This window comes from Oculina patagonica, chromosome 9 (assembly GCF_052425735.1).
Source record: "Oculina patagonica isolate OP01 chromosome 9, crgOcupat, whole genome shotgun sequence".
Taxonomy (NCBI): Eukaryota; Metazoa; Cnidaria; class Anthozoa; order Scleractinia; family Oculinidae; genus Oculina; species Oculina patagonica.
In genome coordinates, this window is record NC_135766.1 from 32,135,741 (window position 1) to 32,161,111 (window position 25,371).

General features: G+C 37.4%; 2 protein-coding genes across 4 annotated transcripts in view; one reads left to right on the top strand and one right to left on the bottom strand.

The window, feature by feature from the left end:
• Nucleotides 1–7,851, top strand: part of LOC144664684 (stimulated by retinoic acid gene 6 protein-like) — a 29,478-nt gene extending 21,627 nt beyond the window's left edge. For 2 of the 3 annotated variants that reach the window (XM_078525879.1, XM_078525878.1), the window contains exons 15-20: nt 1,437–1,563; nt 2,044–2,154; nt 2,949–3,112; nt 5,790–5,918; nt 6,252–6,293; nt 7,353–7,851. In XM_078525879.1, the coding sequence (XP_078382005.1) occupies nt 1,437–1,563; nt 2,044–2,154; nt 2,949–3,112; nt 5,790–5,918; nt 6,252–6,293; nt 7,353–7,528 (749 nt within the window). In that variant the 3' untranslated portion in view covers nt 7,529–7,851. The remainder of the gene's footprint in view (nt 1–1,436; nt 1,564–2,043; nt 2,155–2,948; nt 3,113–5,789; nt 5,919–6,251; nt 6,294–7,352) is intronic. The other variant, XM_078525880.1, reaches the window with a different exon arrangement.
• Nucleotides 7,852–11,897: 4,046 nt separating this feature from the next.
• Nucleotides 11,898–25,362, bottom strand: LOC144665130 (adhesion G protein-coupled receptor L4-like). The gene is made up of 18 exons (XM_078526304.1): nt 24,981–25,362; nt 24,746–24,798; nt 23,951–24,010; nt 23,229–23,415; nt 22,816–22,923; nt 21,673–21,760; nt 21,121–21,217; nt 20,468–20,517; nt 20,051–20,180; nt 15,976–16,091; nt 15,529–15,631; nt 15,284–15,434; nt 14,489–14,570; nt 14,308–14,374; nt 13,531–13,613; nt 12,576–12,696; nt 12,458–12,499; nt 11,898–12,073 (listed from the first exon to the last, which is right to left on the bottom strand). The coding sequence occupies exons 1-18, from the start codon at nt 25,249–25,251 to the stop codon at nt 11,930–11,932; spliced, it is 1,953 nt and encodes a 650-aa protein (XP_078382430.1). The 5' UTR covers nt 25,252–25,362; the 3' UTR covers nt 11,898–11,929.
• Nucleotides 25,363–25,371: the final 9 nt, after the last annotated feature.

Genomic DNA, 25,371 nt, shown 5'->3' on the forward strand with positions numbered 1-25,371 from the left:
TAGTAAGCCTGCTTTTTTTTTACATATAAACAGCCGCTCTTTTGCACAAGCTAACATTAAGTGTCAGCAGTAGGGAATGCTGAAGCAAAACACCGCTTTAGCTGTAGTCATTCTCGTCTGATTGATCAGATGAAAATTGAATGGGTGGGTTTTAATGTAATGGTCCCCCTGTGCGCTCTTCATAAATTAATCAAATGGTTGTACCTTATTACATGAAATTTTCGCGACACGTTAATTTGGCGATTTTGAGGCGCGCATATTTCGCAACACTTGAATTTCGCGATTTTAAGAAAATTTTGTATTTTAACTCACTTTAATTTTGAGTAAGGCACAATTTACTTCTCCTTGGTAATATTGTTTGACGTGCCTTTAAATTAAATAAAACGACCTCATCAAAGGAACAATAACGTCAAAATTGATAAAAACGCAAGGGCGGGACTAAATCTCGGCAAAAGAAACAACAGCAGTTCTTATACATCTCTTCGAGTACAGTAAACACCCACGTATAAGAACCTAGTGATTTAAGAACCTACAGGCTGAATTTGGGAATTTTAATACCCAAATATATAAGAACCTATTTAGGCTGGCAAAGAACAATAGGTTCTTATACAAAAAACACTCTTATTTTGTAGCCAAAATACTGGATTTTAATTGATAGAAATTGTGAAATTTCTGAGAAACACCATGATGAAAATTATTTGTTTAATTGAAAATAGAATAGTAGAATACTGTATAAAATTATACTTGTGTAGCCTTGGGACTTGAATCTGAAGAGTGCCCTGACGTTTGCTCATGTGAAAAACACATTACTGCTTGTCTTTTTCATTCCATCTGTAACAGTGATACCCAAAGAAAATGTTTGTACTTTCTGTGCTTCATTATGACATGCTAGTACTACAGTAGCTCTCTAAATGGTATCACTATGACAAGTCCTACAAATAAGAACCTACTAAGAACCTAATCAGCCTGAGTTCGGAAAAACTACCCCAAAGTATAAGGACTCATTCAGCCTGAACCCAAAAATTCTAGGTTCTTGTACGCGGGTGTTTACTGTAGGTCATGATTGTACGTGATTTATTGTTCTTGAGTCAATTGACGACCACATCCATTTACATTGAAAATTCCTTCCTTTAGTGTTACTTAACTTATGCCTTCTTTATTATTGACATAATGTGTGTCACTTAATTTCCGCGTAATGTAATATTCGCCACACTTCAATTTCGAGATTTTTTTGTAATCGCGAAATTCGCGAAATTAACGTGTCGCGAAAATTTCATGTAATGAGGTAATTGATAGCGGGATTTAAGGTCTCAAACAGAGCAGAGCAAGACCCTTGCTATATTAATAATTTTAGTATAATAAATGGAGCTATCATTTCTTACATTAGACTGTGCATACACTGCATTTTTAACGTATTTCGTTTCTTTGTATTTCAGGCTTTATCATTTGGACACTGCTGTTTTTTGTCTTATTTCTTGTACCGGCCATTTTACTTACATACAAAGACTCTCCCCTTATTAAATGGCTTCTTGACATAATCTTATCAATTGCTAAAGGCTCATTGTGAGTTTACATACTCTAGATTCTAGAAACGCCATAAAAAGAGCTTTATTATACTTTCCCGGGGCCTCGCTTTTTTTGAAAGCCTGTTAGAGGAGGGTGGAGTTTTTGAGGAGGTGGTAGAGAGAGCTTATTTGAATCATCAAATATCAGCTAGCACACATGGAAGTTAGATATTTAATGTTAAAAAAATACTTTCTACAAAAGTGATTTCTGTTATGCTCATAGACCTTTCTTGTTTCCTTTTGAGGCGCCAAATCCTAACGGCGAGTTCGTTAAACACTAGATGGATGTCTTGTGTTGTTGGCAGCTTGAAGACCTTGAAAATTGAAACTTGAAAACTGCGGTTTCTTGTTACACACCTTTTACGGTCTAACGCGCCTTTCTTTACAAACATGCTCTGACAATATATTGATGCAACTTGTTTTTCATGTTACTTTACGGACATGATATGCCAGCAGGCTTTTCGCTATTCGCTTTCAGACCATCTGCTGTTTTGGCTATAGTCCTGTGGGTGTTCCAACGTGTTTTCCTTTCCCGTTGGGTCTTTCGCGACAGAGATTACCCTAATTTAACTGTCACGATTGATAACCGGTAAGTATTCTGTTTTTGAAGAATTTACCTCTTTCTCTCGTTGATGTATTTACTCATTACACTTTAGCTTACTTGCCGTCTGTGATAGACTGGAATGTTGACATGGACCTAGCTACTTCTTCTGCGTGGTTACATTGTCATGTTATAAAAATGTTAAATTTTCATGTTAAAGAATATAAGATTAGTTACTTGTGTTTTCCAGTCTAATCACGCCGCCGGTGGCGTTTAAGTGCTATCAGACCAAACGGAATGTTGGCGTTAGCCTGCAAAGCAGGCATATTTCAGCGAGCGAAGTCATTTTAATCGGGCGAGCGTTATCTTGGATTCGTACACTGCAGAGGATTCGGGAGGGAAGAAAACGCGTCTCATCCAACACGGATGAGACGATCTTCACGATTGCGAGCCAATAAAATATTCTCTCGCGCACACGCAGAACGCCTGCACTAAAAGCTATGCTGGTCTAACACTCACCGACCATTCTTCTTGTCATCCTTGAGATAATTATTTTATTTGCACTGATTTGAAGTTGATATTTGTCTTGACTCAATCTCCTCCCCAAAGCCCGCATTCTTTTTGTGAGCACCAGGAACGCGGACTATGGCCAAGTCTGATTTGAAAGTCCGCGATAAGCGCAAAGCCAATTCCCTTGTGCCAAAAACTAGACTTTGCCAAAGTCCGCATTTTTTTTAAAAAAAAAGAGAAACCGACTTTGAGGAGAAGATTGCTTTTTACTCTTTAACTAAGTCAATCGTAAATAACTTTTTTCTTTGGCTCTTTTCTTTTTTTACTTGCAGACGGCTGTTTTGCATTTTGTCATACATGTTCGTCTTCCTCAACGTCATTGTTGGATTGTTTGCATGCTTGATACGCATTCTAAAAGGAATGATACTGGGGGTTTTCTTCATATCTCGCATCGACCGAACATGTTTAATGCAAGGATTTCAGCGATCGGACAAAGGTATTTATAAGTAAGGTATCATCCAGGACGTGGCGTACTCAAAAACGCTTTATTGCTGGACGAATGTTCCAAGAGTTCCAAACCCTTACCCTCTTATACACCATATACTTTAACACATCTCCAAAATTAAAACTTCGCCCACTTTGGAATGCTCATTAATTTATTAACCCTATAAAATACTTGGATTATTTGACTGTTAGGTCAACCAGTCAATCAATCAATCAATCAATCAATCAATCAATCAATCAATCAATCAATCAACCAATCAATCGCAGTAAAAGCTGATGAACTAGCGGCCCTCAAATTGCAAATTACAACTGATCAATTAGCATATACTATTTTCACTGGTGCTTTGTTAGAAAGACAGAAATAAACGATCATGACTAATACACCACACGAGTACCACGAGTAACATACGGGTAACATACGAGTAACACACGGAACATACGGGTACATACGGTTACATACAGGTAACATACGAGTAACATACGGATACATACGAGTAACATACGGATACATACGGGTGCATACCAGTTCCAATTTCATTTCACTTTATTTTATTTTATTTTATTTTTTATTTTTATTTTATTTTTATTTTATTTTTTTTATTAATATTATTTTTTTTTATTTGCAAGTACTTACAACATTAAACATACAGCATTACGATGATTACAAAATATAGATCACTAACTTTACAAAAGGAGCTACTTTACAGTACAGCTTAGACAGTGTGAAAAAATAGTTACAAAAATTACTCTACTTTATGAAGTCAATACTATTAACATTACAACACTTAGGCTAACATTACAACACCTAGGCTAACAATGCAAAAAGAAATAACAAATAACATTGCCTATAATTGTTACCAGAAAGAAAACGAAAGAAAATGAACGTTTACAACACAAGTAAACAAAACAAAACATACGGGCAATTACGGGTACATACAGGTAACATACGAGTATAATAATCGACTAATAATCGAAAAATCAATTATTGGTCATTAGATGTAACGTGTTTCCTCCATCGCTCTCCCCTCCAAAAAAGATTGCGTGACGAGCCCAAAGGACAAGGAGCAAAAAAATGAAAAACAAAAAAACAAAATAAAATAAAGTGGAATGAAATAGGAACTGGTATGCACCCGTATGTGTCCTTATGTTACTCGTATGTTACGGGTAAGATCGTATGTAAGTGAATTCAAGAAGATGAGCTATTGATCTTATAACATTTCAAATTCTTTATACGTCTTCAATACGTTTTGTCCTTTGGGCTCGTCACGCAACCTTGTTGACGGGAAGGGGGTGGGGGAGGATAAAATAAAAATGAAAAATAAAATAAAATAAAGTGAAATGAAAAAAGAACTGGTATGTTACTCGTACGCATCCGTATGTTACTCGTATGTATCCGTATGTTACTCGTATGTATCCGTATGTTACTCGTATGTTACCTGTATGTACCCGTATGTGCCCGTATGTTTCGTGTGTTACTCGTATGTTACCCGTATGTTACTCGTAGTACTCGTGTGGTGTATTAGTCATGATCGAAATAAACGGCATGCAGTGCATGCAGAAGCGATGACGTTTCACAAAGGGTCTAACATAATTGAGGGCGTGATAAAGACTGTTATCCAATTGCAGTGTACATTTTTTAAACCTAAGAAGCAAGGATGCACGGGAGTAATTTGCTTTTGTGTTCTATGCTGTTATCAAGTTAAACTTGATTTCTGTTCGACAGAAACAGACAAAAAGACAAAAAGATCGAGTTGGTCGGGCGATGGCAATAAGCGATTTCCTGACGTCATCGCTTAAAAAGCTTATTTAATTAATTACGATTCCTTTCATAGTTATTATACATTCGAGTGATACTAAAAATGTGTTGTACTCATGTACAGTCCACAGTTGGCCGTGTGGCATGATAAAAGATATAAAGTACAATAGGCCTTTATATGCATGATAACGTAATATGCTTAAAATTCACCACCAAGCCTCGCATACGCGAATTATATTACTCTCAACCCTCTACCACATTTATGCAGTTTTCACTAAGGTATTTGTTCTGCTGCTTTGGGAATTCGTTCATGATAACATTTAAAATTTTGCACCTTGAAAGCGAGACTTGGTGGTGAAACTAGCCAGCCTGACGTAAACATGCATAAGGGCTGTACACTATATTGTCAGCCCCTCAAGAAGTATTACGTTTTGATGAGAAGTTACGTTAAACACTCTCTGCGTAAATACTTTGAAATCCCGGGGGGGGGGGGGGGTACCCAAAAACGTCTTGTACGGGGAGGCTCCGCCCTGAGCTCTTACCCCTTATTACCCCTTACCCTCTTATATACCCTTTTTCCAGAAATTGCACCCCTTTCGTATACCTTTTAATGAGAAAAGGTACCCCTTTCATATACCTGAAAGTCATGGTGTAGACTTACAGCCATAAATTGCATCTCTTCGAAATATTTTAATTAAAGGCCCTTTCAAAAAGGTAAATGACAGATTTCCATACCCTTTCGTATACCCAAACTTGTGAAATCCCTGCCCTTTTATATACCTGAAGCCTGAGAAAGGTACCCCTTTCAGGCGCGCGGAGCCTCCCCGTATAGCCCATTATAGGGAGTACTCCCCCCCCCCCCCCCACCCGGTTTGAAATTTAAGCTTCATCTCCATTTTGCCTTCACGGACAGGTTTTGTTGCTTACCTTGGATTCCTCCACGTACTTGTGGCCCACCGGCATCCAGCGATGTTGGTGTTCTGTCAGCTGCTTATCGACAGAAACAAATTGCAACAGTCAGAAGAAGCGACGGAGATGAAACGTAAGTTACTTTGACAGTAGGTAATTTTCTACACTGGTCACTTCTTGCACTGATAAAAGAGTCAATACTTTGACTTATTGATTGTCATATAGTTACCGTACCATGGAATTCCCGGGAAATATCTGATCCCATACTTTTGGCATGGTAGCACCCTTAGACCTTAATACGGTCCAAGAGCCTGCAGTTCTTGGGTAACCCACAGTTTTTGATATTCAGAGAGAAATTCAGTGAACAGGTTTCAAGGCTTCAGGTTTTTTATTCGGTCCCCCTTTTTACAGTTAGTTAACAGTTAACGGAAGCGTTTTACTTCGTAAACCTTTTATTTTGACACAGCTGCACATCCAAGCAATATCAAGCAAGTTAAAACAACCACTGGTATGTAAAATTCGGACTCGATTTTCATCAATGTAAAAACTAATAATAATAATAATAATAATAATAATAATAATAATAATAATAATAATAATAAACGAATATTTTTTAATAGGATTAACCGATCAGTACTTAAGAGTACTGTTATCTTAGGGGTCCTGTAAGATTTAAAAAAATATAAAAAGGACAGTATTGCTTTTCACCTTTGCCTATTAACTGATTAAATTAACTGTTCAAGTTTATATATCAAACACAAGAGACAGTGTTTCAACGGGATATCCAAACACCGAGAAGAGAGTACGACGCGCAGCGGAGTATTTTTGACGAAATTCCAGGTGATTGGATAGCCGATGAAACACTGTCTCGAGTGTTTGATATATATTCTCAATAGAAAAAAAAAAAACTACGGAGAAAACGGAGCAATAAAATCGTAAAAATCTTTGCTAATTAAGACTGGGTATCCAAATCTCCTTCACGGTTATGATTTTCTTTGTTTCAACTTGATGAATTATTAATGAGTTTGATTTGATAACGGCTGTTCAATGCCTTACAAGTGTTATATGGCTAAGCAAGTGTTATATGGCTAAGAAGTGTGCTGTGATTATAATGGTCTATAATGGCACGATCATTATGAGCGATGTTATAGCTGGGCTGGCTGGCAAATTGCAAGAAACAGCAATGCGAAAATATTATGGAGAGTCCCACAATAGGGTTCTTATTAACTCTAATTTGCCTGGGGCCACCGCCCTTAGTTTTTCTTGTACGGACCTCACTTGTCTCAGTCCGTACCAGAAATATTAAAGTTGTTGGGCGATGTTTTTCGGTTAAAAAAGGTAGTACATGGATAATATAAGTGGACGTTGGCTTTAATTAGTAATGATAAAACGCCATTTGGAATGGGCAAAAGGCTATTTGGTGAGCCGTGATTAAAAAAGTTACTTCTATAGTTCATAAATTACGTTCATATTCTGCAATTAAAAATATGATTTCCTTTATTAAGTTATGAACCAACATGCTTATTATTTGTCTAACTCTTAATTTTGCTTCCTTGATTTTAAACAGCCTACTCTCGCGAAATCCGCCATCCCCGCTTGTCTCAGAAGGCAGTAAACCGCTGGATGCTTGCTGTAACTCTTCTCCGCAACCCATCGCTGTTACAGTACCGTCGTCAATGGTACTCCAGTCCCATTGCATGGAGTGAGGCCGACACTGCGTCCATTACTGTTTTGGTGCAGTAGACAACTGGAATAATTCATTAACACCCGGTCATCATACATGTCTAGTCCGACGGTGCTTTAGCGACGGACAAATAGAACAACGTTTACAGAAATGATGGAACAGTAAGAAAACAAACAATAAACGTCAAATTTAGCATGCTAGCGTTAAACACAGAGAAATCAGGGTCATTTTTAAATGAATCATCAAATTGTATACTGCTTGTTTGCCAAAGAGTGACTTGCAGAAGATAATGCCAAGCCTTAGAGTCAAATTCTGCAAACTGGCATCCAAAAAACTATCCAAGAGATGGTGATTTAACATAAAACTAGACTAACTTAGCAACTTAGTTATTGACAGGGTTAAATTAGAATCGACCAAAAGAGCGTTTTTTTATAAAGGGACCGATATTTTTAATAATTTTATATGAATCTAGTTCTGGTCTTTTTATCGCTTTTTATATGTCTTTTCTTAGATTTTTTATATAGCTTTTTAATTGTTTTTATTACTCTATTTTATTAACTATTCATTTATTTATTTTTAACCCAGGACCCATGTCGATAGCAGTTTTTATAACTGAAATGGTCATCCTCTAAAAATATGTTTTAATTATTTAACTTGATCTTCAGTTTTTTTTGCGCTAAAACGGTAGATTTGCCGATTTATCAATTGTTTCCCGCGTTCTTCTTCCATAAATCAACAGGGGATTGAAGCCGTGTTTTCTGTGCAAAGCTGAAGCGGAATAATAATTGGTAAATTCGGACAAAACAAAAAGCAGATTAACAAGGTTTATTTCAATGAAATGCTGAAATTATATATTTTAGCGCAGAATTAACGTAACGTTTGGCATAAATGATAAACCATTCACGAGGTTTTTTCAGAGGCCTGTAGTCTTCTATAACTTCATTGGTTTCTGTGTTCTTTGTTTTTGATTACCTTCGATTCGTAGAGTGAAGTGAAAGACCGAACTTCTTTCATAGGAATCCCACGTTAAAGGGGAGGGAATGCTCGGTAGAAAAGTGGAATAGAGTGGGGAAAGGCAGGCCAATCCGGACGTGTCTCAAACTTTATTTGAAGACAAATGAGTAACATTCACTTTTAGTAATAGTAAGACCCCACGCCAGATCATAGAGGAGATCAACACAATTCAGTGTGATAGTGTTTTCGTTTATTTCTACACTTAATGGGTAAAAACATTGGCTTTCCGCCCTGAACTCTCTACATGTATATGATACAATTATCAAAAACACTCTTAAAAGGGACAACGAGCATTCCCGCTCCTTCAAAACTTTTTCCCCGGATAAACTAACTTTTATTACGAGTAAAACTTGATATCAGCAAACTGCACTTAATGGGCTTGCTACGATATTTTGCGGCTTGCTACGATATATGTCTTGCATTTAAAATTGTTGTTTTGTAATAATAAGGAACGATTTTGAGGGTGTTATTTTTGTTAACAGCTGTCGCATGTGACATGCCTACGATTTACCGTAGCCTGCTTACAGGCTTTCCGAAGATTTCCGGAGAGCGCCGGCGACAAGCGCTTTTCAAAAAGCCTGTGCGCAGGCTAGATTTACCGACACTACAAAGTGTTTCGTCTAAATCAATGTGTAGGATTAGTTGTTGCCACAAAGTCGTTCGTGTAGAAGTAGTACCAAAGTTATATCGTGACGATGTCGCATGTAACTGTTGTAAGGAAACTAATTCACTCGGCCTCTAAGGCAACAAATACACGATTTACTCGTTTAACATTGTTAAATCGCTCTCAAATGCTTTTATAAAAAAAAAACAGCCTGTGTGCCCGCGGCTACCAAGTGATATTATAACGCACGTAAGCAGAGCTTTATATGTATGTTCGCTTGTTTATAAGCTTGTGAAATGAGGCGTTTTTGAGTTAAGGGTAAATGTTTTAGCTTTTAATGTTGTTTTACAGTTAAACATTTACATTTTCGTGTGTCATGTTTGGTAGCAGCCATTAAACATTTGGAATATCCCATAGGCTGCGTTGACACATTTTATATAAAGTTGAACTTAAAACTTCTCATGGCTAGATAATAAATAAATGTTATTAGAAGACTCGCAAAACCTCGATCCCTATCGGCTAGGATGTAAATCAATAATTTTACAAATTGTTCCAACTTACCGCAGTTACCGTATAATTTTGAAAGTCCTTGTTAGAGAGAGATGCCTCACTAGTACTCAGTCACAAATCTTTATCACATTAGACACCAGGGGATGATGAAACTACCACGAAAGGTTACATGGTCGACATTTTTATCATTCCCATAAAACTGTAGCTACTGAGAAGGCTTTAGGGACAATTCTGCATCTCACCATTTTTACACCTGGAAATTAGGGTTTAAGAGGAAATCCGCCAGGACTTCGAGTAGTTATTGGACAAAATTATGTACCAAAACTATTTACACCTGATTGCAAGCTTTTGTGTTACTGCTTCAAATATCTTATCGAAAGAAATCTTTTCTAACAACACCAAACATCGAAAACAAAGTTCAAAGTTCCACTGAATTCCCATGAATCGCTTAAAAGATGTGAGCCTTTGTAGAAGAAGAAGCGACGGAGATGAAACGTAAGTTTCTTTGAAAGTCAGTAAGTTTCTACACTGGTTGCTTATTGCCCTAATAAAGGAGTTAAGAGGAAATCCGCCAGGACTTCGAGTAGTTATTGGACAAAATTATGTACCAAAACTATTTACACCTGATTGCAAGCTTTTGTGTTACTACTTCAAATATCTTATCAAAAGAAATCTTTTCTAGCAACACCAAACATCGAAAACAAATTTCGAAGTTCCACTGAATTCCACTGAATCGCTTACAGAGGGTTCTGAATGGGGGGGGGGGGGGGGGGGGGGGTCTAAATCCCATTTCCCAGCCAAAATTTTGCCTAAATCCCATTTCCCAGCCCATTTTTTGCTCAAATCCCAGTCCCAGCAGTGAAATTTTTGGTAAATCTCAGGGCATGAAAAATCAAGGATTAAACGCACTATACGTGCAGTAACTGTGTTGTTTTAATTGTCCTAAATCCTGTTTTTATTTGTGCTAGTTGAAATTGGTGAATCCCTTTCGTTTTCTGAAATTCTCAACTCAACGCATCCGTATTAACGTTTTCTCCAGTTCTTTTAGTGAGCAGTTAAGAGGAATGTCTCCGTGTGTGTTACTAGGTTAGTAGAGAATTGCCGTCACGTTTCGTCCAATCTCGTACCTCGAGTCTTCGTTCCATACTGCGCAATCTTGACGACATGAGCGACTCTCAGCAGCTCCGTTACAAGATTGATTTTGATTGGTTTTAAAAACAATAAAATGGCCGGAAGTAAACACCAAGAAAATCGTTGAGTCACTTGAAAGACACTTGCGTGCAGGCGTTGGTTTCGTTTCAGAGTTTTCAACATTGTAACTATGCCTTGAGGAATATTATTGAGCCTGAAATATATGTTTTTTTCGTGTACTGACGTGCTTTCCATTCCCATTTTCTGGTTGTGAATCCCAGTCCCAGTGACCCAAATCCCATTTTCCCAGTAAAGACATATGCAAATCCCAGTAAAAATAGGCAAATCCCAGTTCCCATTTTACCCCTTCAGGACCCTCCTTACAGACGAATTTAATAAATGGCTACACGTAAGATTTTGCCTATAGCTTGTGAACTTTGAAATTCATTTTCTCGGACTCTGATAAGAAATTGTTGTTGGTGTTATCACGGATAATTACTCACATCTTTACCTTTTATTAAGGGTAGGAAATAATGCAATAGGATTTAAATTATTCTGGTACTTGATTTTTGTCCAACTTTAATAAATATTACTCGACTTCCTAGTGGATTCCGTCTTAAGTATTCCCCGCAAATGAAGAGTGTCATGCAAACATTTACAATTTCCCGATAGAAAGTAAACAATCTACCGAAGTCGTCAGCCGAAGAGATCAATTTAGTTATGTTTAGCTAGGAATGTAATAACGAAAATGGTACCTTCAAAATTATACGGTATCTACATATAAGTAATTGTCTATAATTACAGTCAAGGATATTCAACACAGAGGAAAACCTCAGTGTAATAGTTTCTTGTCATGTTTTAAATGTTATGGTTATTTTGATACATGTGAATTTCTTGGCAATAAATTCACTTTTAAAATAGTTGAGTACACTATTTTATCTTATTCCGACTCTGTAGCAGTTTCACAACAGAGGCATACTTCTTCAGCTTCCAACTGTCTTTGCTAAGTTAATAAATTTCAAAAGTTACGTTACTAATGAAAAACAAAGCTATGCTAATTCTGTGGGTTTTACTTGTTATTTTAAGAAGTGTTAATGTTTCAGTGGGATCAAGAAGAGCCACTTAGTGGAAGATCCCACTGTAAATTCCCATTATTCCCATTATTATTATTTAGCTTGTTTAGAGTGATCACGAATTATTCCTAGAGTTCATAAATACTAGGTTGATTTTCGTCGTCGTCTCTCAATTCGACATCACAACTCTCTCCAGCTCGCGAGATTCGTTTGTCAGGGTCAAATGAGCTGACTAGTAAACTCTGGTACCTTCTTTTGAAGCGCTCCCGAATCTAAAAAAGAAAATACGAATTTTTTTATCTGTTTTAAATGTTATTTCTAAGAATTTTACGATACACCAAGAAATTGCAACTTAAAAAGCTGTTAATTGACCCCGCTGCTTCACAAGTGTGAGCTTCAGAGGTCGCAATCATTTTTAGTCAGCGCCATGAATTTAGACGCCTTGAAAGTGAAACACTTTCAAGACGGTGGTTTTCCGCTCAATCTGATTAGCAATCGCGGCCTGCGCCGCATGCTTAAAACATTAGAACGGGTTCAAGGGCTCTGGTAAGGAAAATGTTGTTCGACAATGTTTTATGCTGAAAGACAATTATTCCAACAATGAAAACTTTTTGAAACACAAAATCTAGTATTTCGTTAACAAAAGTTGCGCTTACCTCGCTATTCCTCAGGCAATGAGGAAGGAAAACGAAGAAGCCCTGTTGAAATTATGAGTTTTGTTAACAAAATTATCAAGCTTACAGTTAACATTTGCACTTGCGTATAGCGTTTTACCTGGGTGGAGTTGAGAATCACAAAAATGTATGCAAAAGCGATATGTAATCGCAACAGGAAACCAAACAGCCAGGTGACACCAAGCAAGGGAACCAACACCACGCATGCTCTGATGCCAATTCTGCAAAAAAACCGACAACAAATATTTAAGTAAATTTAGGATAATTAAAAAACTGTCGGTTCACGTATATGAAGGCTCAAATAATTTATTCAAAAACTGTCGGTCTGTCGGTACCGACAAAATCACAGACAGATTTTGTCGATTTGTCGGTCTGTCGGTCTGTCTTACGCGTTTATGAGAACATTTTTAGTGGTGATTTTGTAACGATTAGTGATAACTGTAAGAGAGCGTGGAAGGATTAAGGTGACGTCATTTGCTGATCCGCAACGCTGAGAAAGCGCCAGAATACTTGACGTGAGGACGTCAACGTTTACCTTGAGCTTTATTGTAAGAGCATGTCTCCAAAACTTGCAAATCTGAAGGTGATGTAGATATATTTAAAAATCAATCAAACAATGTCTTTGAATGAATTACGAAGTCCCGCTCTCTTCTTTCGTCATGATAAAGCACATGAAGCGGAGCCAAACTTAACAAGAAATGACCAATCACCTATTATTTACAACCAATCACATGCAACAAACCATTTAGGTTAACAACCAGAGACAAACCGTCGTCTTACAAAGAACTTTAGCTTTATTTTGATTGTTAGGTCACTTAAACGAGAACCAGAGTCGATACCAGTTGAAGGACAAGAGTGACGACGAATGTCATAACTTCTTGTCAAAGGAAGGAGAACGATTTACGAATCTAACGAAAATTTAAGTGAGTAGTTTAATGAGTGTGAACAAGAGAGGTCAAAAGAGGGGACCACTTTTCCACTTTTTCCACCTTCTCTTCCACTCTTGATCATGAAGTCTGACCCAACCTTTAAAGAGGCCCTCTACAAATTCTCACCTTATCTGCTCAGTCTGGTTGTCCTTTATGTGCTGCATTGTGGTCATCTCCTTAATAACTCGGACGAGGATCAACACGTTAAGCTTTAAGAAATCAAAGCAAAGCCCGTTAACGAGATACTTACCTCGACAAATGAAGTGTAACAAATTGGTTTATATTTGTACTGGTTTTAAAAGTCTTGATAGACGTAGGAATCAGTGTTAGCTAGAAAACTTTAGTTGATGGGTGGTCTCAAAATTTTACCGCCCTAACAGTAGCATCTAGATAGGTTTTAGGTCGCAAAAGTTCAGTGGCGGATGACACAGAATCATATCAACCACCAACTAAGGGCAACTTTAAATCTTTAATTCGGGTCCAACGGTCAAAGTGTCATTAAACCGTCAACCCGGTTCCCCCAAAACGGCCGCAAACGATATTCTTAAGCAAAGGGGGGAGGGGGGGGGGGGGGGCGTCAAAAGGACTTGACAAAGATTCAAACCATAACCGTCAAAGAAGGCGCCTCTTTCAAATGGGGGTTCCATGTGTTGGGCTGGAAAGCGAAAATAAAACTTCGTCTTTTTTCACTTTATTTTGTTATTTGTCTTTCTTTTTATGACTCAATAACACAATCGATCGCGAAAGCTCATTAACATGCTTGAACGTTATGACGTAAAATAAGCAGCAATAACAGGGAACTCTTTATTATTTTATGAAAAGTAAAAACAGCGTTTATATCTTCGCATGCATTTTATTTTAATGTCGTCCAATGTCAACAGAAAATGAAGTTGCTTTACTTACAAGCTCGATCAGCCCAACGAAAGAGACAAAGATCCATATCAGATTGTTTGCGGAAGATATCCAACAGCTTAGAGTTAAAATAACAAAGGAGCAAGTTAAGGACAAGTTTGCAAATGATTCGAAATTATACGTTAAATAATTAACTGTGTATTTAAAGAACAGCAAAACGTGTAGTTCTTACTATTTATCACTGATAAAACTCCGGATTCCATCTTTTCCCGCGGCAATACTCAGCGACATTGCGACAATAATTGCAGGAAATCCTGAAAAAATAACAATGATAAAACTTCCTTTTAATCGTGTTGAGAGTTTGGTATCTGGGTGTGTGCTTTTTGATTATTTTTTGATAATTGAGTGTGTACCATATTAATTGCCTCTTTGGTGTCCCTCCATTGCCTCCTTAAAGGGACAGTGTCACGTGAAGTCTTTTACGTTTTTGTGTAAATTATGCTAGAAATATGAGGGTACACTAACTGATCAACAAAAACCTTTGACAAACAAAAGTAAGAAAGGCATAAATCCATTCTCCAAGGTGTTTATAAACCGTGGTCAATGGTTTTTAAGAAAGTTTCTTCCAAGTAAAGCTGTCAAACTTGAAAACGTCGGCCGACTTTTTCAATTCTTACGCCACTTCTTTCTTACCAGTCCATAGCCACACAACTTTCCAACAATTTTTAACGACAAATACAATTCATTTTAACAAGGCCAGGCCACTATTAGTGGATTTTCAAGTAATACCAAGACCTTTATTGGTATGCAAGTAGCACTTAATGTTGGTGACACTGCCCCTTTAAACGTATGATCTCTATGGATTCCAACTGTGTACCGTTAGCTGTTGTCGTGTTTTTTGACACATTGTCCTCCTAATTGTATCGGTAATAATGATAACCCGATCCAGGCACCATATTCATCACCTATTATCACACTCCATGGAAATCAGTTTATAAGTAGACATAGAGTTGGCGATTTTTCTTACCCCAGGAAATCAAGTGATAAACACGGATTTTGTCAACGACGTTGTAGACCTTGACAACAAACAAGTAAAGATAAATTCCTTCGACGAGCATCCAACAGAAAGCTGCCACAAGGAAGTACTGCATAAGAGCCGCTACTGCAACACAAGCTCCCTGCAGAAAACGATGTTGAACAAAAATGGCTAGCGTGATTCAGAGCACAAGAGAAACAGAAACAAATAAAGGCAAATGCAACATTCTTAATCACCTTGTTTTCTGTCGCATCAATTCCGGCGAGAAAGATGACATGTCCGGCCCCAATGGAAGCGGCGAGGCTTACCCGGATGTGAGACAGAGGTGCGTGCATGTCCCTACCAGGTCCCACAAAAACATATATAAACAAAGAAATTATGTAATAAGCATAAATAAAGGTAAGATGAAGATTAAAGTATGTGTAATCCCACTTTTAATCAACGATATTGGTGCTTAAGTCCAGTTTCTTTAGCTAAATAGGGTTATCCCCCTTCCCAATTATTTTGTCAAGTTGCCTCAATAATTCACTGGTAGCCATAAAAACTCCTGTCCAGAAACTTAACAAAAAAACGCATATTAAGTCTCTGTTAGACATGATCCAGAAGATCCAGTCGAGGCCATCGCACTAAGCATTATGCAATCATGCGTGCCATTAAAGAAGAACGTATCATTGAATACTTACGTGAGCAGAAGATAGCTGATTATTGTGAGAACAACTCCTGTTAGAGATAAAGCCATCCCCACGTGTGTAAGAATTGTCAGAATTTTATCGTCTTTTTCCGATGGCAGGGTTTGGCCCTAAAGGTAAAAAAGCGTCACTTTTATCTTGACCAAAACTATACAAAACAGTAAGAATATGTTGCAAAGCATGTTATTCATGTTGCAAATAATCAGAAAATACTTTCGTATAATTCATCACAGCAATTTGGCGTTGGCAAGTATAATGTATTCTAAAGAGGCTGTTGTGCTTCGTTGGCGGCCGATTTGAACACTTCTTTGATTATGAAGTTAAATTTGGTTAAATGTAAACTTATACGCCGAATCAATGTGAAATTTTGTTGAAGGAAATTCATTGGAAAGGCTTAGAATAAGATTAATTTTGCACGACGAACATGTAGGTCGTTTCATTAATTCTCTATAACTGAATGAAATTTGAACAGGTAGAAACGCTCAGTCGTTTCTTAATCATTTTCTTACCGAGCCTTCGATAGCAGAAAATCCTGAAAGCTAAGTATGCTAAGTGTTACAGTGCGACGCGCCTTACCGTGGCCACCCAACAAACTTTTTCACAAGTTAGCCAATCAGGTTGCACGATTATGATTGATGGCCACGCCTCCTTGCAAAGTTCGTGTTTACGAAAACATGTACAATCTTCAGTATAAACAATTAAGTTGACACTGTTTGAGTTATCGAATCTTAGCGAAGTTTTCTGCTTGCGTAAACCTGCAAGCGATTTAAGATGAGCGAAGTATTTAAATGGCTACAGAACCTTCCGGGAGGATTGAAATTGGAGAAATGTAGCGAGCAGTTTGAAAGTCGTGGATTTAGCACTTTGGAGTCGCTTCGATACCTTCGTCCTGGGGACATAGATGCGTTTTTCCCTTCGCCCGAGAAACTTTTGCTGGCAGAAAAACGGATCTTAGAAAGCGAAATAAAGGCGCTCGTCGACCCGGAAAATAGAAGAACGCCGTTGAGACCTGTGGAACTTTGTACGCGGTTCAACAGCGCTGCTGGTTTAAACTCGAATATGTTGTCAACGACGCCATGTGCTGAAGGCACCGCGGGGCCATCAACGAGCGCTAACGGTCAGGAGAATAAGCCGCTAGATAGGAAGGCAAATGAAATGAAAGAAAATTTACTCGTTCTTGAGGTGCAAATCAGCAGCGCCGTGGATGAGTTACAAAAACTGAAGAGTGAGCAAGAAAAACTTACTCCTTTAGCAGCCATACGCGGACGGATTTGCAACAGATGCCATCAAACTGGCCATACCAAAACAACTTGTAAAGCAGCGCCTTGTGAGAGCAGCAGCAACTGCAAAATCCGAGAAAAACATCCGGAGATAAAAAACAAAATATCAGCATTGCAGGCAGAACTCAAAGAACTTTAGAAGCAACATGGAAAGCACAAGGGTGAATTAGAGAACTTTACGGCAGCGAGAGAAAAATCCAAGTCGAGTTTTTTCTCAGTTATGCGTAATCGTCTGCGCTTGCAGAATTTGCCTAAATACACGGATCGTTTGAAACTAGACAAGGATTTACTGGTGTTGCAACGAGCGCTGCGAAATGAAGTCCCAAAATGGAAACCGGAAGAAGGTGATTGGCAACTGCCGTTGATAATAGAGCAATATTATCACGCCAAAGTTTCCTCTTATTTGCCCACTCAAAGGTACTTTGTTGGTGTACCTTCCGTTCAGAATTCCACAGGAGGTTCCTTTTTCCCGTGAATTATGTTTTGTAATTCTGACTCGAGTTGTTATGTTTATATGCAAATTCCTAGTACATGTTACGTTTTCTACATTCTTGTGAAGTGAAGGAACTTCGAGTTTACGACTCACATCAGTACAGTTTATGAACAAAATAATCGTTTTTTTCGGTTGAATTTTTAGAAATACTGAATTGAACATGGAATGAGGATTGCGACCGTTTGTCATGGTTTTAATATCAACAAGATGTAATTTGCTTCTTGCGTTACCAGTGTTTGTTCTTGAACTTCATTTTATCGTTTGCACAGTTAGTGTAGGATTACAATTTTACATGTAATAGTTGTGTTTAGTAGATATTTACGCTCCGCAGTAAAATTAAAGTTATTATTTCAAGAACACGATAGTCTTGTTTTGATCATTTTAGTCTCCGTGTTTGCAATTGCAATTCCATCGTTTATTTACACAGGTCTGCTGTTGTAAACAAAGTACATGTAAAATTCTATACACGTTTTATCGAAAATCAAACTCATTTCCATCGTTTTCGTTTTTCTCAACTTTCTTGTATTTTGAATTGCTTCTGTTTTTGCACTGTTTATTTTAGTATAGTCTGGGTTGCGGTTCAATTAATCTTTTTATACATCGCTTAATCAGGTTCTCGGCCTGAAGGAAAACATACAAACTCCTTAGTGAAACTACAAGAAAAATAATACGCCGTTCAATTTTGCCACGTCAGTTTTTCATGCATATTTTGCATAGTCAGGAAAACGGTACTAGAAAAAGTGGCGCGAAATGTTCTTCCCGTCCACTACTGACGTGACTTTGATTTCGTGCAGTCAGTTTAAGTTTGAAGTCGCATTTCCACCATTCTACACAAGATGTAAACAAGCCCTAGGATGGATAGAAATTATAACCTTCGTAAGTTAAGTTCCCAGCGCTGGGTTCCATTACAAGCTAACAACGAGTTTAATCATAATTACATTGACTTTTGATACGCAGCCGTATGGTCTGAGAGTAGTCTCATTTTTATCGAAAAGCGAAAGTAAATAACTTGACTTGTCATTTTTTTTTCTCTAGCGAACGTTCAACTTCGCATAAACAGACAAGGCGGTTGCTACGACTCAGGACGAGCATACCCTGATGTCATTAGAGAAAGAGTATTAGACTTAGCACACACAGGTCTAAGCCAACTGCAGATAGCAACAGAGCTTCGAATAAGCCGGGGCTACGTCCAAAACGTCCTTGAACAGTACGATGATAAAAACATTTCAACGCGAATTACTCGTACTAGTTTTTTGGTGCCAAAAGTTACCACTGAAGTCCTAGAATTTGTGTCTGTCGAGAAAGTTATGAAACCAAGTATTCATGCTTCCGAAATCCAGGAAAGACTCTTGTTAGATGGAGTTGTGGACGCGGACGACTTGCCGAGCGCCTCTCAAATAAATAAAAGATTAAGACGTGACTTGATCATGAGCAAGAAGAAGCTCTCGGTTGCACAGTTAGAAAGCAATACTCCTGAAAACATCGTCCGCCAAAATGAGTATCTCAATGCCATTTCTACTTTTCAACCGAACCAAATTCATTTTTTTGATGAGGCAAGTGTGATAAAAACTACTGGAAATCGTAGCTACGGAAACGCCACAGTTGGTGAGAAAGCAATCGAGTTTCAACGATACGCTTCAAACGCCAATTTCACCATCAACTTGCTCCACTCTGCCCTTGGAGTAGACTATTTTAATATAATTGACGGCCCGTCGAATGGATTTGAATTGCTAAACTTTTTTGAAGACGCTGTCGAAATACAACGACCAGACAGAAGTGTTGTTCTTGAACGCGGGGATTGCGTCGTTATGGACAATTGTGGCTTTCATCATGGCCTTTTTGTTGAGCCAGTTCTCAGAGACCTTTTGAATGACTATGGTGTTCAGCTTATTTACCAGCCACCGTACTCGCCACATCTCAATACATGCGAATATTGTTTCCATCAAATAAAGGAATTCCTTCGGAGATGTCAACTGTTAGCGATGGAAGAGACCAAAATTGCTATAGCCGAGGGTGTTTTGTCAATTTCAGCAGCTAACTCTTACAACTATTTCCGCAACTGCGGATATGTTTAAAAAATAAATTATGTACTATATCAGTAGATTGAAGTTGAAATCTTCGTCTCTTCCGTAAAACGTTTCCCGCTTTTGTAAATTATATTTTAGAAACTTTGCAAGGAGGCGTGGCCATCAATCATAATCGTGCAACCTGATTGGCTAACTTGTAAAAAAGTTTGTTGGGTGGCCACGGTAAGGCGCGTCGCACTGTAAAGAGATAATATTTTTACGTTACTTACTGGCACTGAGTCGCCGCTGTCAGTATAATCCATAAGGACAGCAAAGTGTGTCAAGTGATTACAGACGCATTCTGTTTGGGAATTGCTTATTGACCTCGTTCGGCATCCTTTCCCTGACCAACCTTCAGGACTAAATAAAGGCACTTTGAACATAGTTTAGTTTCAATATGTAATATCAATTCAACTCACCTATTGAAATTAATTTTTAATATTTTTTAGTTCTGGCCATTTAAATTTGTCGTACAGCATTGCAGTCGGTCACCAGGGGGGGGGATTATCATGAAGGCTTATAATTATGTTCACTGCAGCACGAAACTACTTCCATCCCTCCCCTCTCTTTCATAGCGGTTCATCAAAAAAAGCTGATTACATTATTTCTGGATTATAAAGGATTAGAGAAAGAATTAAATTACTCACTTGTCTTCGGAGAAGTTCCAAAATACACATTCTCTATTTTGCCCTGCCGCCTGAAAGCAAAAATGTTAGTTGATAAATTTTGCAGAGCATAGGAAAAAACAACAAAATTAGTCCAGCTAGGTGCTTAACGACCAACGTTAACAAACAAAAATGTTTAAACCCCAGAAACATGAATGTTTACACCGTAGTGTGGCGGGATATTTCATTGCTTTAAGCCAATATAAAAGCAAATTAATATTTTAATTTTTAAAATTATCAAGTCTTAGAGAGGCCTTTTTATATTAATCATATTTTATCTTTTAAATTCAAAGTAAATTGTAATTTATTTAATTTAATATTTTATTTTTTAACATTGTCAAGCGCCCTTGAACGTATGGAAAGGGCGCTATACAAATGATTATTATTATTGATTATTATTATTAGTATTTGAGGGTTTGGAGTTGAAATAACAAAGGCACTTTCACTGGCTGAGAAATGTACGAAACCAAAAAAGGAAATAGTGGACCAAATTAATTTTTCCCCTCAAGCTTACCTTGCTCTGCTTGTTCTCATGCATGAATGAACAGACATTGTACATTAAAACGCTGATGGGATTGTATTGGTAATACAATTAAACAAAACACACACATCAACAAATGTACCATTTTTGATACCTTTAAGTTCTCGAAAACCAAAGTGACGTTCTCCAGTAACTCTTTTGGCGGAGGGTAAATTATGGCTGACATTATTATGGTATTGAGCCCGAGACCCCTAAAATAAAATAAAAATAGAAAATCAAATGAATCAAATGGTGTCCATGTTCATGAATCTCGTGACGGCTGATAAAATTCGATGCAAAACCCAGTACCATGGAACATATACGTTGATTCCTATTAGTGTTTCTGCTCTTCAAAGAACCAAGGAATTCCTCCTCTCATCCACTCTCTGGAATTAAACGAGTTTTTTTAAAAAACTACGACTATATATATGAATGTCGAAGGGGCTGGTTGTGCTTCCAAACTTTCACAACGCGACTGATGACGTCATATGATCTGGTAATTACGTCACAATTTGAATCTGCCATCTTGAATTTTGAAACTGACCCAAAAATAAAGAAGAAAATGATGCTGAAATAATCTAAAAACAACTGCGGTGTTGGAGGAATTCAAGAATGGGTCGGAAAGAAAGCTTATTGTCACAACATATAAAATAATAAAAAAACAAACCTGGTGTTGTTGGTTGTGTTAGTAGCAGAATGATTTGTTATAAACAATTCATGAATGTTTCTGTAAGCGATTCCAAGTACAACTGAGCCTAATTTGAGAGAATTAAGAAAGAGCATTATTTTAAGAATTATATTGTTAAAATCATATTATTAAGTCATTTTTATTAAAATAATATTATAAAGCATAATAATCCAATGATTAATAGACCATTTCAGACCCAAGATAAGAATATTTATTATCCTGATGTCTCTACATTTCCTTGAATGTTAATTGCGACAATATAAGATGCCGTTAGATTTAAATGATTTTTTCTTGGATACGAAAAAAATTGAACTTGACTTCAAATGAATCCTTATTGTCTAAATCTGTGAATCTCGTGCCGGCTAATAAAATTCGATGCAAAACCCAGTACCATGGAACATATACGTTGATTCATGATAAGAAATAAAAAACGTTACTATGGTTTAAAATATTTAAAATGTTGCAAAAAGTTATGTTAAGTCCCAACGTTTGCTTATTATGAATTCCCCTCCTAGTTACAGGACCATTTTTAAAATATTATTTGATCTTCCTGTCCGTGAATCAGATAGTCCAAACACGTGTCGTTTTCGCTCCACGTGCTTGTGGTTTTTCTTTTTAAAAAATGAAGATGGGAATTGTTTGTTTATGTTTTAAGACAAGAATACCAATATCGCATTCACATAAGCACCAGAAGGTAAGCCAAGAGAGACGTAGAGGAAACCATAGATAGAGAAAGAGCATACCTATGATTCAAAACCTGGAATAAAGTAAAGAAGACTGCAGCCATAGACAACATTTTTGATGACCAGGATCAATTGCCGTATTCTCAAAGGGAAAAAAGAAGATAGAATACGGATGTTGATGAATTTTAATTTCCTCAAAAAAATTTGATAACTTCTCTTCGACGTTTTTTACAAACAAAAATAATTTCGCACATCGCATACACTCCTCAGTTTTAGGGGAAAGTCTACACTAAATTTCTTCAAAATAACATCGGGTGTAAGGGTTCCAGTTGTCGGCGTGGTTTCAAATATTCATGTATTTCACACTTTCGTGTCCCTATAGCAATTTTATTTTTTCACGCACTCAAGAATGGAAAATTATAGAATATACTATACAAACCGTTACATAAGTTTCTTGAAGGAATCTTGATGTAATTTCCTTTAGTTCCATTGAGAAGAAACTCACTCTCAGTTTGCTGGTGCATAAAAATGCGTTTAACGCGAAAATCTGCAAGACAGTTAGATAACAAGATTACATTAGTCAAGGTTTTTGCCATAACATTACATGTGTATAACTGGCCGAGATACTGCGGTGCTGTGTCTATGGCTCGCATCGATCTGTTTAGTAGAATAGGCAGTGACTTTGCTCGATTGGCTAGCTACATGTATCTACACCTCCCGGCTCTCCCTCTTTGGTGTCCTGTCTACTTATGTATGTCTGGCAAATAAAGCAAAGTCCTTATAATAATTAGTTGAAAATGTAGCTTACCGTATAAGAACATAAAATGGCACGAAGAAATGATTTATACTCACCAAATTGATCGCACTTCTTGCTTATTTTTGGACTTGTGTCATTGAACCTTTTCTCCGCGAACCTGATAATGAAGTCCTCGAAAGCAAGCATGGTGGAAAGTACATCTTCTTTGCTTTCTTCGTCTTGTCCATTGACAGATGCGTTTATGAACTCTGTAATGGTATTGCTAAACAGAGACACCGCATGCTGTATTGAGATTAAAAATGAGTAAGCTACTATTGTAAGGTTTAGGACAACTTGGTTGATTAAAAGTGAAGAGGAAAGAGTAAAATTAAACGACTTTCAGCTTTGATGCGCTCTAGAAGGTAAAACTACTAAACCACTAAACAAAGACTGTTGCTTGGCTTCAGCTGTAGGAATCGTGCATTGAGAGCTTCAGTAAAAACGAAGCCACTAAATGCAGGAGTACCACTCTTCTTAGATGCTAGTCAATTGCAGATTTCCGTTGTAATTCAAACCATCTGTTTTATAGTTGACTTACCTAGCTCATCGATGACCTCGAGACAGCTATGCTATTTATACCGTTTTAATCTGAAACTCCAGTCGTCACCAATTTCAAGTCTTGTCTTGATAAGACTACCTGTGTGCAAGCAAGCAAGGAAGCAAGCATGCAAGTCACCGCCACTCGCCACCCTTCCAAGAGAACTTGCTTGTGGACTAGGAAACGACTAACATTTCAGCCTATGCTACATGTTAATTTACCAATCATTGATAAGGCTACCTGTGTGGCGTTTTCCTCTTCAAAGTCTATGTCGTTTACAGAAGTAATAAAGTTCTCCGTCTAAAAAATGAAAGGATTATCACTCATTTCTCAATAAAAAAATCTCATTTCACAGTCCAATTGCCATTGATATTTTTCATGCAATAAAATCGTTACTCTGTTGCTCCGTGTTGTAGGTTTCAAGTTCTTCTTACGCATGTTAAAACAAGCTGTTGCAAAATGGAAAATATTTCAGAAATTAATTCATTACTTTCGAAAATTTGTACAGTTCACGCACCTGAGACGTAGTTAAAGGGGCTATGTCACGGCTAATTTAATTTTATGTTATAAAGTTTGTCAAATATTCGCTATGAAACTACATGTTTGCAAAGAAATTAATTCTATGATTCTAAATGAAAAAAACATAGCTTCATTGCAGCCAAATGTGTCTCCCGGGCGTTATTAGTTAAAGTTACAAGCATACAAGATTAACTTTGAAAACTGTTCCGCCGGACCATATTTCAAAAACCCACATCGCAATCCGTTTCAATCTTCGTCGCTTTTGGCCATCCGTTCCTTTTTTTGTATTTGCTGTGTCATTAAAATGTTCCTTCACTGTTTTAAAAGGGTATTTTATATATTTAAATGAATTTGATGGTCATTTCCTATGGCTATGTTTGGCTTAAATCCTTGACATAGTCCCTTTAAAATTTATTGATTAGAACCCGTTGAAGGATTTATCAACTTTAAAAACGGAAAAACTGTTGCTTGAGAGGGTTTGTAAAAAAGCGTCGCATCAGGAGTTAAAATTCTTACCGTTTCCTCCAAAGAAGAAAGTGGTTCTTGATCATCCTCGTTATTTTCGTCTGCTGAAATTGGACAGTAAGTGTATGGACTGAAACCTTTCTCTTAGAAATCGAGCAATGTGACAACAACAAAAAAAGTAGGAAAATACTGGTGATCTTCAGTCATAAGACCTAATTAAACACATTGTACCACTTATTAAGTTTACGTGGCTCCTATCCCTTATGTCTAACAAAAGGTTACTTACTTCCTTTCCCTGAATTTGATTTGCAAGAACATTCAGTACACTTTAAAAATGGTCCTCTTCCATTGTCGTTGTTTCCAGGACTTTGCGAGCATAATCTATAACGTATTTCGAAGAGGTTTTTGCTTGCCCCAAAGCCATCAACATAAATGGTAGAACTAGGACTATTCTTTGAAGGTAAATCAAGTCTCAGTTTTTTGCATCCCGTTTCTTTCTTTAGATACCGCCTTAGATATGAAGCGATGTTGTGTGGTTTGGACTTCAATAGAGTCATCTTTCGCCAATCTCTCGTCTTCTTGGTAGGCTTCGTGCATGCCAGTAATGTCGTGTTATTGTTTTTATTGTTGTTGTTGTTGCTGTCATCATTGTCACGGTCACGGTCACGGTCACGCCA